Source organism: Cibotium barometz, chromosome 40, assembly GCF_041138505.1.
Source record: "Cibotium barometz isolate CiBa-2024 chromosome 40, ASM4113850v1, whole genome shotgun sequence".
Classification (NCBI taxonomy): Eukaryota; Viridiplantae; Streptophyta; class Polypodiopsida; order Cyatheales; family Cibotiaceae; genus Cibotium; species Cibotium barometz.
Window position 1 is genome coordinate 14,756,025 of NC_141085.1, and position 14,744 is coordinate 14,770,768.

A 14,744-nucleotide genomic window follows, 5' to 3' on the forward strand; every position below is an offset into this window, starting at 1 on the left:
CGCGAGATCTCATAAATGTACATGCCAAAAAGAGTGGATGAGGGCAGCCCTGTTTCACCCCAATAGTGCTGGAAATCTCTTGCGATGTACCTCTTGGGGCTCTCACTCGTCCGCCGGTGACGGACTAATAGAGGGCGATGATGCTCCAAACCATGTCAGATGGGACTCCTATCTCATGTAGATGGTGGAGGAGGCGGGCTCGGGGTACAATATCAAAAGCTTTGTGGAAATCCACAAAGCAGCAGTAAATCCTGTGATGATGTGCTCTACCCTCCTGGATGATGGCACGGAGGGTGAAGATGTGGTCAAGGGTAGAGTAGCTCCTCCGAAAGCCTGCCTGTCCTGAGGTTCTGCATCTGTCTCTCTCTGCAAATGAACTGAGCTCCACCTCTAGCACCGATCCATAGAGTTTGGCCAATGTGGCATCGGGACATCCCGTTATAGATAACAAGACCATATGTAGCTGTCAGAACATGCAGCGGAGATGATGACAAAATCTGAGAACACGAGCAAGTGCAGAAAAAATACAGCAATGGAGAGAGAGAGAGAGAGAGAGAGAGAGAGAGAGAGAGAGAGAGAGAGAGAGAGAGAGAGGCGTGTAACTCTGCTCTATATACACAAAAGAATTCCCGAAACAAGATACAATGAAGTGGGGGGCCATGGGGCCATTTTACATGGCCCCATCAGTGCAGTCGGCCTGTAGAAGAGCAGCCGACAGCATGCCGACCAGCATCTACTCCAATCGGCCAGCATGCACACATGTGTGAAGTCGGCCTGCTCCAGTCGGCCAGCAGCCAATAGTTGGCCAGCATCTGGACCATCCTGCCAGCACAAGGCAGCCTCCCACACCATGGAAACATAGGGAAAAATATGGAGAGTGGGGAAAAATGAGAAAACACCTAATACAGGCGGGAACATCCACAACAGTGACCCTTGTGTATATGTATAGACAGGAGATGACTTCTAACACCCTCTCTCAGCTCCTGGCTTTGGAACCAACCCCAGGGAGCCTCTTTGGATCAAACAATCTGTATCCCTTGGAAAGAGAGTTATATCCCACAAATATAAGCTTATGGGACTTGGAGTCGAGCTTTTCCCTCTGCTTCTTCGAAATATGTACATACGCATCGCTCTCCCAAACACACGAAAGTGGGAGACATCAGGTTTCCTCCCAAAGTATGCCTCAAAGGGAGTCATATTAGGTACTGAAGTCGTCGGAGAACGGTTGAGGATATGGACATCCGTAGCCATAGCCTCTCCCCAAAGCAAACGAAGAAGATCACGATGCTCCAGCATCGTCCTCGCCATCTCCACCACATATGCAAGAATTGCAACGTCCTTGCCTGCTGCCAACATCGAGCGAGCCAACCACCATCTGGTCTCAGAAAGCTCGCCGCAGCACATCCACATTTAAGTGGCCAAACCGAAAGTGCCACAAGTCACCAACATGAGAACCTGTCAATGAGGAGAGTGCGGAGAGTTTGTAGATACCATTCTCCACACCGCCTTCCCAAATAACTTGGCCAGTCTTGCGGTCCCTTAGAGCAACTGAATGCTCCTCAAATTCCACCCGGAAGCTAGTCTTGCAAACCTTATGCACTGACAATAGATGAAAACCAAGTGCTGGGACGTAAAGAACACGAGAGGAATGCTTACCCCCCTTGCCGTCGGGAATGATCTCCATCCGGCCCTCACTGTGTATTGGAATCGTGGAATTGTCGCCAATGAAAATGCGACCTGACAGAGTGTTAGCCTTTGGTTGTATGGTGGCTGCCCTATTAGACATTTGCATTGGGACCCCAGTGAGTGGGAGTGAAAGGATGCTTGTAACCCTTTGAAAAGCATGCCTTTTTTCAGTTATACGGTGTGGAATGCCAGACATCTTATCTTGGGACACATTCAGAGTGTCCCTACTCTTAGACCCCATTGGGAATCTTACGGCATTTTGACTGACATTCAGAAGGTATTTTGGCGGAGATTGTGGCATTCTTATAGGAAGCCATAGATTTTCTCCTTTATTTGGGTCTGGCCAGCAATCAGTGGAGGTCTATTACTGGTGCTTGCCCAACATGCCCATGTGTGCAGGAGTTTCGGAGTCAGTTTACCATTTTGGGTATAATGATTTCATTTTGACACGTGTAAGGAAGGGAGTCCCTTAAAGGAGGCGCCTACTTCACATGCTTGAATGAGTTTTAAACTAAAAAATAATGTGATATTTTTCTCTCTCCTCTCTCTTAGATCAAACCGAATAAAAAAGGAACTAAACTAGGTCCAAATCTGGTCCAAATTCAACCAAACTGAATCTTTGTATGGTGGGAGCTTCCATGTCTTTTATTATTCAAATCCCGCACCACAAAAAGCCTTGGCCAAACTGAACGTGCTCAAAAAGATGCCTACGACCCTCAAAAAGATGTTTGAGGCCCACAATATCCCATCCCCACCTGAGTTGCGGGGATGTAACTGAAAAGGGTGGGTGGGTGGGAAAAAAAAACTTAAACCTGCAAGTGGCTGTCCAGCAAATCAGCCCGCCTTCCTCTTGCTTCTCCTCTTCCCAAACAGTCCAAAACAGTCCACCAATCAGCAACACAATAGTCCCCCTCTTGCTCACACAATTCCCAAGATCTATCAAGAGCCTAGAGCTTTGATACCATGTCAGAATATGCAGCGGAGATGATGACAAAATCTGAGAACACAAGAGCAAGTGCAGAAAAAATACAGCAGTGGAGAGAGAGAGAGAGAGAGGCGTGTAACTCTGCTCTATATACACAAGAAAAATCCTAAAACAAGATACCATCATGCCAACACAAGGCAGCCTCCCACACCATGGAAAAATATGGAAAAATATGGAGAGTGGGGAAAAATGAGAAAACACCTAATACGGGCGGGCACACCCACAACAGAGGCCTTGGTGTATATGTATAGACAGGAGATGACTTCAAATAGTAGCTTCCAGCTCTAAGAAATATGTCCCATGCACTGTGACCTCCTCACAGTCCTGTGGTGATCTTTGCAGCCCCATAATAGTGATGTCCAGCTCTTGCAGTTTGATAAGGTCATCGAGATCGAGTAGTGGGTCTTGCTGACTCCCCGTCCTTGCGTTGAAGTCCTCAAGCAGGAAGACTTCCCCCCAGTTGTGAGAACTCCATAATATCCCCATATAATGGTAAGTAGTGAGGAAAGAAAGAAAGAAAGTTATATCAAACGTCTTCAAAAGACCCATTGGGTCTATGAGACCAAAAGTGATTCAATAGTGTCCATGTAATCTCATCATGGTACAAAAGAAAACAAAGACTAGAGCTATGAGATGGGAATGTCAAATCTGAGCCATATGATACAAAATGGGACCGTCATCTTCATACAACCTATGGGGCTAACCCCCCCGGTAGGGGGAGGGGGCCATCAAGGATATTGAGCATGGGGTTAGCTTGTAGAAGGCTTTGCAGATCCGCCAGGTGTGGGAATGTGGCTTTGTGCCTCTCCAAGATCTCCTCAAGCTGGGGCTGATGTCTAAGTTGCTGGTGAGGTCTAGGGAGTTTGGGGAATTGGGTCGTGGCTCGGTCTAGAGTCACACCGAAGTGGGGTCGGGCACTTGAGAATGTGTGGCTTGATGAGGGGTATGTCATCCATGGTTGGTGGGGTGTCCTCTTGTGGTCGGAAGAACTGAGTGATGGTCACCTAGGGCCGAGGTGGATGTCTCCCATGGGGTCTCAACTCCCTAATTAGTGCGATGAAGCTCTAGTAGGAAGAGGCCGAGGCACCGCTGATTTGGGTAATCCATGATCCTCAGGCAGTGCGATGACACCTGCAACTGGCCCACTGCAATCCTCATGGCATGTGACATGTATATGTCAAGATATCTGGCCCTTAGTATGAAACCATTCTTTGGAAGCCTCATGAAAGGATCCATGTAGTACTCCCGTTTGTGTGAGAGTGGCCGTTTGTGTGTGTGTGTGTGTGAGAGAGAGAGAGAGAGAGAGAGAGAGAGAGAGAGAGAGAGAGATTAACGTATTCAAAAGGCCGAAGTGACCTATGAGACCAAAATAATTACATCAAGTCCATGTGATACAATGTCTGACTTAGATAAAAAAATGGAAATGCTAGGAACTAAAAATGAAAAGCTAAAGTTGGTACTAGAACTGAGAGCATATGGCATGCCACCCTCATCCTAATATATCCCTCATTGAGAGCTACTGCATTGTGCTCAGGATGGTGGGACTGAGCTGTCGAGAGGAGGTCCTCCTATGGTGCCGCGATCTGCTTGAAGTATCGGGGTCGTGGACAAGTGCCCTGTGGGGGAGGGCATCGTGCTCTGCAAAGTCCAGTGGCTGTGTCTAATGTAACAAAGCTATTTTCCACTAGCACATGTACACATTGGTGTTGAGGCACATAGGCTTTGGTATGGGCTAGTGTGGACATACTTTAGGGTAAGTGGCTATACAAGTCACTTAGTAGGCTCAGGAGAGAGGCTTGGCTTGGATCCGGGGTAGAGATAGACTCAGCCTCGACATCGACTCTGTTATTCCCCATGAGTGGCTTACCCCTATCATGGACCCGACCCCCTGCAGTGGCTGGGCGTGTTTACTAGGCATGATATTCTCTTGGCAGTCCATGGCGCGGATGAGAGCTGTGCTTTGCTCACCTTTTCTATTGGACCCCATGGCAGATTAGAGAGATCAGAGCCCCCTTTGGATGATTTCAGTGGTTTCACCTTGTAGAGGGTGAGGGTGATCGGATTTCAGGCATATGAGTGGCACATTCATCCCCCTCTGGCCAAGGTGGCCAGGGAGAGAGATTGGCGGTTATGGATTTGGGAGAGCCGGCTCCTCATGCGTCTCTAGTGGGACCTAGGGGAGTGGACTTGGCATGATCCTGCTGACCAGGAGGAGACATTTGATACCATGATTAGGCTATAGGATTCATATGCCCGAGGTTGAGGGCACCCTGGCAGTACACTGGCAGTCACAGGGCCTCTCACAGTGGTGTCTCTCAGATTTTTGGAAGAGGCTCTGGAACAGTTTTCGGCCTCGAAAGATCACCCTCTTTCTTTGGTTGCTGGCACATAGGAGTTTGGCGGTCGAGGAGGAGACATTGGATACCCCGTTCTTCGCTTACACCACGCGATTAGGCTGCAGGATTAAGATGCCCAAGTTTGAGAGCACTCGGCAGCTATAGTACACTGGTAGTCACAGGGCCTCTCCCAGCGGTTTCTCTCATATTTTTGGAAGAGGCTTTGGGACAGTTTTTGGCCTCAAAAGATCACCCTCTTTCTTTGGTTGTTGGCACATAGGAGTTTGGCGCGGTTGGCACATGGTTGGCCATCGGCAGTCGACCAACAACGTGTCTGAGGTGCGGCCACCCTGAGGAGTCACAATGGTATTGTCTTTGGGATTGCCCGAAGGCTCAATAGGTTTGGCAGTAGATTCTCCTGTCCATTTTCACAATGGACAGGACCTCGACCTGGATCATTTCATGGGGAATTGTCGCATGGGCCATAGAGGGGCTAGTCCTTTAGGTCTCTCACCTTCGCATTTCGGCAATTCCAGTCCCAGCCCCATCTACTAATCATTGGACTCTGGGCTCATGCCATGGGAGATTTGTAGTAGCATTGTGGCTTGGCACATCTAGAAAGCTCGATGCAGTGAAGCCATTGAGGGCTCCCCGCACTCCGCCTGCGGAGTCCATCATGAGCATTTGGCTCGATATCATTCATACCCTCCACGGTCAACGGGGGAAGCTGCAAGGTGGCTTTGACCGCATGCGGAAGCGACGGGAAGCTTTCTTGAGGCTCTGGCGGCTTGGCCCTGTTCTCACAGATAGAGGTGGTGATCCCACTTGACATTATAGACCACTTGTGTGGTTATTCCCTCTCCCTCTCCTTGTATGAGATAGCCTTCTCCTCAGAGAGCGGCTAGCCAGAGGAGAGGTGCATCTTTCTCCACCCCTTTTGATTCTTTGATTCCGGCCCCGTACATGGAGGCGAGTTCGTATCTAGCCCTTCGTGGTTGTATTTAGCCCTTCGAGGCTAGTTTTTGTTAACTAATAGAAGGATATTTTTCTCGAAAAAAAAGAGAGAAAAAAAGTCACTTACTAGATAGCTATTACCATTACGATCTTGGATATCTTTGGATACCTTTAGAAATCTTTGACTTTCTCTCTAATCTAGGCTAATCATCCTAAGCTAGGCTAATCCAAGGCTAATCTAGGTGTAGTTGTCTTTCAGTGGTATCAGAGCTCTTGGCTTAGATCTTGATGTTTTAATTAGGGAGTGATTAGTGCTTAATCCATTTTTGGATTAGTGATTTCAGATGTTCTTTTGATTTTGTTTTGAGTGGATTAGTATCATTTTCGGGTATATGCTCATCATAGATTTTAGAAACCCTAATTCCTGCACAGATATGAGAGAATCTTGATTTTCTTGATTTTTGAATTAAGGTTTTCAACCATTTTTAGAGTGATTTCCTTGGAAGTTTTTTGCTAAATTCTCTTGATTAGTTCTTCCTTTCATCAAATCTATTCATAAATCTTAGTTTCCTTCTATATTTGCCTAGTTTTGGGGAATCTTGGAAGTTTTGGAGGATGCTATGCAAATTTTGGTGCAGTTCTTATCAAGAATTGGTGTAGATTGAAGATTCTATGCAGATTACAATGCTTTTACAGATTTGAGCAATTTACTGTGCAGTTTGCATTTCAATTGCAGTTCTATACAAAGCTTATTGTGTAGAACCAAATTTTAAGAATCTTGATGCAGAACTGTAAAGTTTACAAGATTAAGTACATAAATCAACAAATCTTGGTGCAAACTTCAGTGAGTGATTCTTGATTGAAACTTTTCTAATCTTGATTATTTCTTTGTAAGAATTATTGCAAGGAAATCAAGAAATGTTACGAAGTTTGATGCAAGATAAACATAAGTGTGGTGTTCTTGCTTAATTTGATCCAAGTAAGCAAGATTATTGAATCTTATTGGAAGCAATGCAAGATTATTGCAACAATTTGGGGGTTTTATAGACCTTGTTCACATGCTTTGAGCATTGTTGGGTGGTATTTACTACGTTAGATATGCTGGCCTTTTCCTCTAGAGGGTTCACATGTAGGGATACATATGATTCAACCACTCTTTCTAGTTTTCATAGTGTTCCTGGCAACGTTTTCACAAGCGAGGCATGAGTATGCACATAGATCACATGGATTATGATTTTGAGAGCTTTGCATTTGATTTAGGCATTTTCATGGATCCAGTGATTATGGAGGTACCATTGATAGAGGCATACTATACCTATGATGATACATTAGTTTTTGGTTCGGGCCTCCACGTGGATTATGAGGCATTCTGTTGTGATGCTCGTGGATGCTTATGCATGGATGTGGATTCAATTTATGGGGCATTCACTTTTGGTCATACCAAAGATCATCTTGAGAGCCTAGTGCTTATTTTGATGCATGCCATCATGACACATTTGTCTTCAATTTGGGTGGATATCTAGACCATGATCTTGGTGGCACGTCTTGTGGATTTTTATTCGATCCGAGTTTTCTTGGTGACCACTTTTCAACGGTGGGGTGATGTCTCTTCATATTTGATCCAGGTGGCTGCCACATGCTCGTGACTTGGTGTGATATGAGTTACCATTTTGATCCAGGTGGCACAAGATCTATGGCTATGATCAGATGACTCCTTGGTTTCACATTCGATCCTGGAGGACATATTGTTAGCTTCATCATCGGCATTGCACTACATTCCTTTCCATTTGATCCATGAGGGGTCATATGCCCTGGATGACGACATTGACACTTAGCTTTAGATGTGATATTTTTGTTATGCACAACCACCCTTCGAATTCGAGGACAAAATCATTGTAGGAGGTCTTTTCCAGCACTCTCATGTTTTCTATGTGCTTGAGGTTGTGTGTGTGTGTGTGTGTGTGTGCAGGCTAGCTGCCCTCCTACCCAACAAAAACCTCATGTGACGAAGGCTTAGGGCTTCTCCCTCAAACACATGCGAACAAGAAAAGGCAAGGAACAAAGTAAATGTACAAAAACACGACAAAAAGCTCTTACTTTTTCCATAGATATTCAACGATTTCAAGAACCGTATGAGCATATCTGACCAAAGTGCCTTTCTCGTTCGTCTCTAACTTTGCTCCGTCTTCCACCCTAAGACTGGGCCTTGGAAGACAAAAAGTAGCCCACGGATTAGAACCCAGAAGATCCACGTGATGGAATTTCCTCTCCTTCTGGAGTGTTTCCCACTCTTCTTCTCTACACTTTAACTTTCCTATTGACACACTCGATTTTGACGAGTCACTGGCACCGAAGTCAACTGCGGACAGCTTCATTGAGTTAACACCACAACCTACGGCTTTACTTGGTCAAGATGTTTTGGGGCAACTCACTGTGTGACAGATCTTACAAGGATTGGGAACCCAATGTTTGCGACCCAAAGTTTTTCTTCAAGGTGTTGATGTAGGTGGTGGCACCCAACAATAAGGTTATTCCCCGAAGCTTATACTACAGCTCCACATAGCCTCCCGTACACACCGTATCCACCAATCAAGGCACCTATGTGGTTTCAGTGTGTGTTTTCAGATTCGTATTATTGTGAGGAGGACTAAAGAAATTCCAACAGGTTTGGCTTTGATACCGATTATGCATAAAGATAAAGGAAATACACATAGACACTGGCATCTAGCTCACCGCCCAACCATAGAGCCATTCAGGCTCACCTCCGAGCACAGGTGGATAGTAGCATCCGAGACATGGCTCCACGTGCAAAGTCCTCGGCATCCCATACCATCAGTACACACCCATTGGATTTAAGCATGGAGTAGTCTCAAGGCCTTGAGGCCAGGTCTGAGGAGCTCTCTACCAAACTTACTCATAAAGTCACTTATAAAGGCCTCCTATAAACTAGGAGCCAAATATAGCACATGTCTCATAAAAGCTACTAACCCCATATGCTATAGTTAACCTAACCTGAAGGTCTTAACCTCGATTAGCTTTGGGATATAACACGGGTGGTGTAAAATACCTTTTCACTTTCAATTTGCCCAAATTGACTGAAAGGTCTTTCTCCCTGCTGAATCTGTCCAGAGCATCTAGGTGTTTTTGGTGTGCCTCTGAATCTGAGATGAGGACAATGTCATCGGCGTATAGCAATATGGGTAACAGTGTTCGGGGCAAAGGTGATCCTCCGAAGCTGTCCCCAAAGGATGCAATCAATATGTAGCCCAAATAGTGGCTGTGAGAGTGGAGAGAGAGAAAGAAAGAACGAAAGTAAGTAACATTAACATCTACAAAAGACCCCAAGGGTCTATGATACTATAACTGATACAATGATAGCATGGACATACTGAGCCATGGAAAAAATAACTGAAAGAAAAGAGAGAGAGAGAGAGAGAGAGAGAGAGAGAGAGAGAGACATAATATTATGTATTTTTGCAATGGAAGGCTCACAGTAGAAAGAGTGGACCCAGCAGCAGTAGTGGTGATAGGACATCCCATTCCAGTGCTTCTGGCAGTGGTAGCGGTAATGGCAGTGCCCACGCTGATAGTGGGAGCAGTAGCGGCAGGACTTTTCGCTTCACGTATTGGACATCTGATGGGTTTCGAACTGTGAAGAGAGAGGGTTATGTGCATAGGGATACAGGAGGAAAGGATGATCCTTGGGCGAGTTTTTTTCGAGATGGCTTCTTTGACAGGGAAGAGTTGGAGAGACTGGTTAGCCTTGGTCGCTGTTCTTTGTTTTTTTTAACAGAGCTTACAATAAGTGGTTTGTGATATCAAAGGCTGACTTGCCTAACACACTCTCAGGAGCGCATCAGACGAATGACAGAGGCTTTTCATAGAGAGAGGGCACATTACACTAGAAGCTATGAGAAATGGCAGGAAGCTGCGGAGGAGGACAGTGATCCCCAGCAAGGTGGCAGAGATGACTGGACGTGGACAAAAACGGACTGGGATGCATGGAAGAACGCTGACCGAGGCAGATCCCAAACATCACAACGTCCTTGGAAATCTCCTTACGCACATCATTACAATGTTTTGGGCCTTGACCCGTACTATTTGATAGCCTTTGTCCTCACTTGAACCTTTCAGACATTCTGTAGAAGGGGTGGCTAGCTGATGGTTAATAAATGTTTACATCACTTATTTTTTTTTTTCAAAATAATGCAGGTCAAGAGCGGGCACATATTCAGAGGCTGAGCTAAAGGTTTTTACTCCAGACCTTCTCCTGAACCTTCCGGCATGCATGCCAGTAGAAACCTGGTTAAACTATATGAACAAAAAGCTTTATTAACCTTATCAAAATTTTATTAACGTGGTTAAACTATGTGAACAAAAAGCTTTATTAACCTGTGCACAGGTTTTCAAAAAAATTCTTTTCTAGCCTGCATTAGCTGTTATGTACCCAGATGAAGGCAATACAGCATATATGCATTGTGGCAACAGGCACCAACTTGCATCTAGAGCACCAAACACATGCATACATACACTTAGAGAAGTTGGCGCCAACCTTACCTTAAGCCTGACTGCTGTGGTCCACCCCCAAGTGTAGGAGAGTCAAGATGGGTGAATGCACCTGTTCCAGATCATAGACTGTGGATGGCCGCCTGTGGGAGATGGGATTCTGGGATGGGCTTGTGACTTAGAAATGCTTCCCTTCCCTTGCTGTCTAGACTCGTTAACTTCCATGAAATGCTAGCTGATGTGTCCTAACCAACATTTCTGTGTTTACAGCTGAAAGGGCAGAAAAGAGCAACCAGAAACTAGGGTGCTGATGGCCCGCACTGTGCTCCACATGACCATGGTCATTATATGCATAACTAAAACCCGAGAAAAATATTAAGAATCTTTTTTGGTGGTTGGGCGGGGTTGAGGGAGGAGGACCCCAGCAGAATTGGTGGTGTGCAGCCTCCACATACTCAAATTGCCCCATATTTTTAGCACATCTCCTACCTTCCTCTTTACTCTTTTAGAGTCCATAACCTTTCACAGCCACCTTGAATTGAGGAGTTTCACGGAGACAACATATAGCTCATAATGAGAGTTTTGAGCTCTTTACATACACACCATCAGCATTTTATTCTTTTTGGAAGCTCAACGTCATTAAGTCTGAAGAAACAGGCAAAAAGTTTATAACTTTTGATCATGACATTCTGTCAAGGAGTCGTGAAAGGATTTGTTTGGTAAGTGCTGCAACCTTGTCAAATTAAATCTAGCAAATCAGCCTACATTTTGTTGGGATCATTTACATTAAGAAGGAATCATAAATCGTAAACATGGCCAAAACGGTAGTCTGAAGAATGAGTTGAATTTTAACTCACTATTCTTGATGTAATGAGATAGGCTGAAGTGTTTTAAGAGGGGAATGACCTTCATTTAGTTTTGTAACTCCAATCTCTACCAAAATGTCACCATGATGTATGTTGATAATCCCATTATCACAATTAAGTCTAGTTTTGTGCTCTTATGGTGATAGCTTTCTTGCTTGCTTGTGGATATTGCGTGTGTGTATTGAGTGAAGATTGCCTGCTCTCCTCTTCTCCATCTCCATCTATGCCCCATTCTTTGCACTCACGTTGGCATTGAGGCTGAGGTAGAGTGTCAGTTATATAGGCCGCAGGTGAGAGTGCTTAAAACCTTAAGTCACACTCATCAATTAATAATACTTAAGACACATTGATTGAGTCAACCCTCACCATCGTTTACATTCCCTCTCTTTGCGTGCAAGGGGTGATTTGTGTAGCTTCTAGTGGGCTGCTGGACGCAATATGTAATCACTGGCCAAGATGTTGCTTTCTCTCAGAACGCAGGGCTTCCAAATGGGTGCTTGCTGGCTTCTCATCTTTGTGTGATGTTTGATATGGCAGGGAAAACATGGTTTCACATGTGTAAAATATTGGCTCAATGGTCATTTGGTGGGGTGAACATCGAGTTGTTGCCCATTTCTCTGAAAGAGTGCAGTATAAGGCTTCTTGCCGGCATTATAAGATTTCAATAGAGGGCAATTTGGGCCTCCCTCCTTAGTGCTCATAAAAGATTATCGTGCCTTATGCCACTGCCCACTCCCCTCCTTAACTGAAAATCCCTTAGATTTTTGCTGACTGATTGTGTGCAAGATACAAGGCCATGGATCTTTGTGCTTGTCTGGTGTTGTCCCATTAGAAGCATGGATCTGTGCCCCCTCAGTCTTATCATCTGTAGTGTAAATTCCTGGCTGCAAGTCCAGCCTGTTACTATTTGTCTAGCAATAGTTTAGTTGGTCAATTATGTTGCTCATGGTGTCCATGTGATTTAACAAGCATCTTGGTTGCGCTGTAGAAAAGTGAAATGAGTACGTGGATTATAGAGCAGATAATGATATTCTTTTTTAAAAGTTCACAATTTTTTAAATTTAAAGTCTCATTGCAAAGATTGTATGCAGACCCAGTCCCTGGTGCTGACATCGATCCTTTTTTTTAAATGCAGGCTGCGTATAGAACAAAGGCAATGGAATATCATCCTGATCGAAACCAACACAGAAAAGGTACACAAGGATAAGTTTTCTGCAGGTGTTGAACGATCCCCTCCCCCCCCCCCATCCTTTTCCCTTCCTTCCCCCTTTTTCATGGCTTCCCACTTGAATGCCCTACTCTCTCTCTCTCTCTCTCGTTGAAGTATGGGAAGTCAGCATATCAACAACCACATGGTTGGACATAGAAAGGGTTCAAAAGAAGTTTCTCACAAACTTATTCATAGTTAAACAACAAATTCCCTATCCACTTCTTCTTGAGTCAGGGAGTCTGCCCATCGAGATTCTGGGAATGCAAAGGCCAGTTTTGAGCTTCAGAAACTACTAACCACCTCTATGCACACCATCTCCTCTTCGTTTTTTGACCACCCCCTCACTCCCTTGGCCTCACGCCCCACTTAATCTCCCCCACCCTTCCCCTCCAAACAGCACCCTATCATGCCTTAGCTCCCTCCCATGCGTAAAGGTTGCTAAACCTTATTATGTTCTCAATGCTTGCAGATTTTGCAGAGGCAAAGTTTCGAGAGGTGGTTGCAGCTTATGAAGCTTTAAAGAAGTAGATGCCCTCTGAATTAATCATGGCAAGTTTGGTTTGAAACCCACCCTTTGTGCCAGAATCATGCAAGCCTAGATCTTGTAAGATATCCATACCCATGGCGATCCCTCCCCAAAAATACGAATATCCTCAAAAATCGTCAAGTCTTCTGAAGTCAGGCAGAAAATCAAGAGGCATGCGCAGAGCTGCAGAGGATGTACTTCTGCCACGTACAAGAGTTATTATTCATGAAGAGCTAGGAGAGCATCAGCCATTGGATTTAGTTAGATAGCAAAAGAAGAGGCATGTGCGTAACTGTAGAGGTTGTACTCCTGTTGCACAGAGTCTGAATTATGATTAATGAAGAGCTGGGAGAGCATCAGGTGCCATTGGATGTTGTCATAGGCCATTTTTGATAGATGCAGGGCGCTATTTGATGCAGCATGGTATTGCATCAGTTTGTTTACTTCTCTATTTTTTAGATGGTTGATGAAAACATGGAGTTCACGATTGAATGTGAAGTTCAGAAGTCAATAAACAGAAACACCCTAGTATCAACTGGCAAAGGCCTGCCATGAAAACCATAATACCCGATTACAGTTGGACGTTTTTGCTTGGTTTTCCCACCTTTCACATGTACAATTTACACTTGATAGAATGAGAAGTAATTAGTATCTCAAGTGCATGCTTTATGCTTAACCATAATTCAATATTTTTTGCTCATGATTCATATGAGTTGTGGGAAACCGCAACAGGGGCTGATGCAAAGCTGGGTCGTTGAGCAGATCCACTACAAATTATGCTGCTAGATCCTACTCTTTCTTGGCGTGGAGGCGAAGGAATGTAGTTACGTTATGTGCCATCATCACCAGCATGAGGGTGGACGAGGAATAATCTTGTCTTATTGTTGCATAATAGGCACACTTTGTAAGATCGAGTTCATCAGTAGTTTCACAATTGTGATGAGGATGTGTAAATCACTGCATGTGGGCTACCTTTTTTCCCCCCAAAGAAAGATGCTTCTATTAGTTATAAGACCAGCCATATGGCTGAATACGATGTTGCTAAAAACAGTCCACTTGAGACGAGAGGGGGGGGGGGGGGGGGGGGGGGTGTAGCGGGGTTGGGGTCCTCAGCTGGTCGCTCTATTGGAGGGAGGTTACAACTGGAAAAGCCACACTGGGGGCCTGTAGTGCCAAGTAGCTCCATTGTTCTCCCTGAATAGGAAGGGTACGTGGGTCCAGGCACAGAAGAAAACCTCACACCGCTGCTGCATGCGCTCCATCGGTCAAGCGCTCAAACGGCCCTGGAGGGTGTATGAGATCAACTCAAATGGAACGGATGATCTCCGCTTCTGCTGCTTGTTTTTTTTTTGTGAGGGGGGGGGGGGGGGGGGGGGGGGGGGGTAGTACTCAACCCGTCGATAGCCTTGCTCCATCGGGCTCACTGGATGTGCAAAGCTGCTATGCTGCTGTTGATCTCCCATCACGAGCTTGTATGTGACTTTGGAGTCCAGGGCCATATCAGAGCTGCCACTACAGTCGTCCACAGAGATAAGCATGTGAGTGAGGCTCAAAGCAAGGCTGCGTCCATTTCATAAAGAAAGGCCTCGCTTGCCTCTGCAATCCCCCAGGGTGCCCAGGCGGTCCTCTTTTGGAGAACAAGCCTTATCCGAGTAACAAATGATAAGTGTCTGAA

General features: G+C 45.3%; 1 protein-coding gene across 2 annotated transcripts in view; it reads left to right on the forward strand.

Annotated features, from left to right (window-relative positions):
• LOC147615237 (uncharacterized) overlaps positions 1–13,726 on the forward strand; it is a 75,382-nt gene extending 61,656 nt beyond the window's left edge. For both annotated transcript variants that reach the window (XM_086779294.1, XM_086779293.1), the window contains 5 exons: positions 9,448–9,717; positions 9,811–10,055; positions 10,174–10,210; positions 12,469–12,526; positions 13,013–13,726. In XM_086779294.1, coding sequence (XP_086635420.1) covers positions 9,448–9,717; positions 9,811–10,055; positions 10,174–10,210; positions 12,469–12,526; positions 13,013–13,071 — 669 coding nt within the window. In that variant the 3' untranslated portion in view covers positions 13,072–13,726. The remainder of the gene's footprint in view (positions 1–9,447; positions 9,718–9,810; positions 10,056–10,173; positions 10,211–12,468; positions 12,527–13,012) is intronic.
• Positions 13,727–14,744: the final 1,018 nt, after the last annotated feature.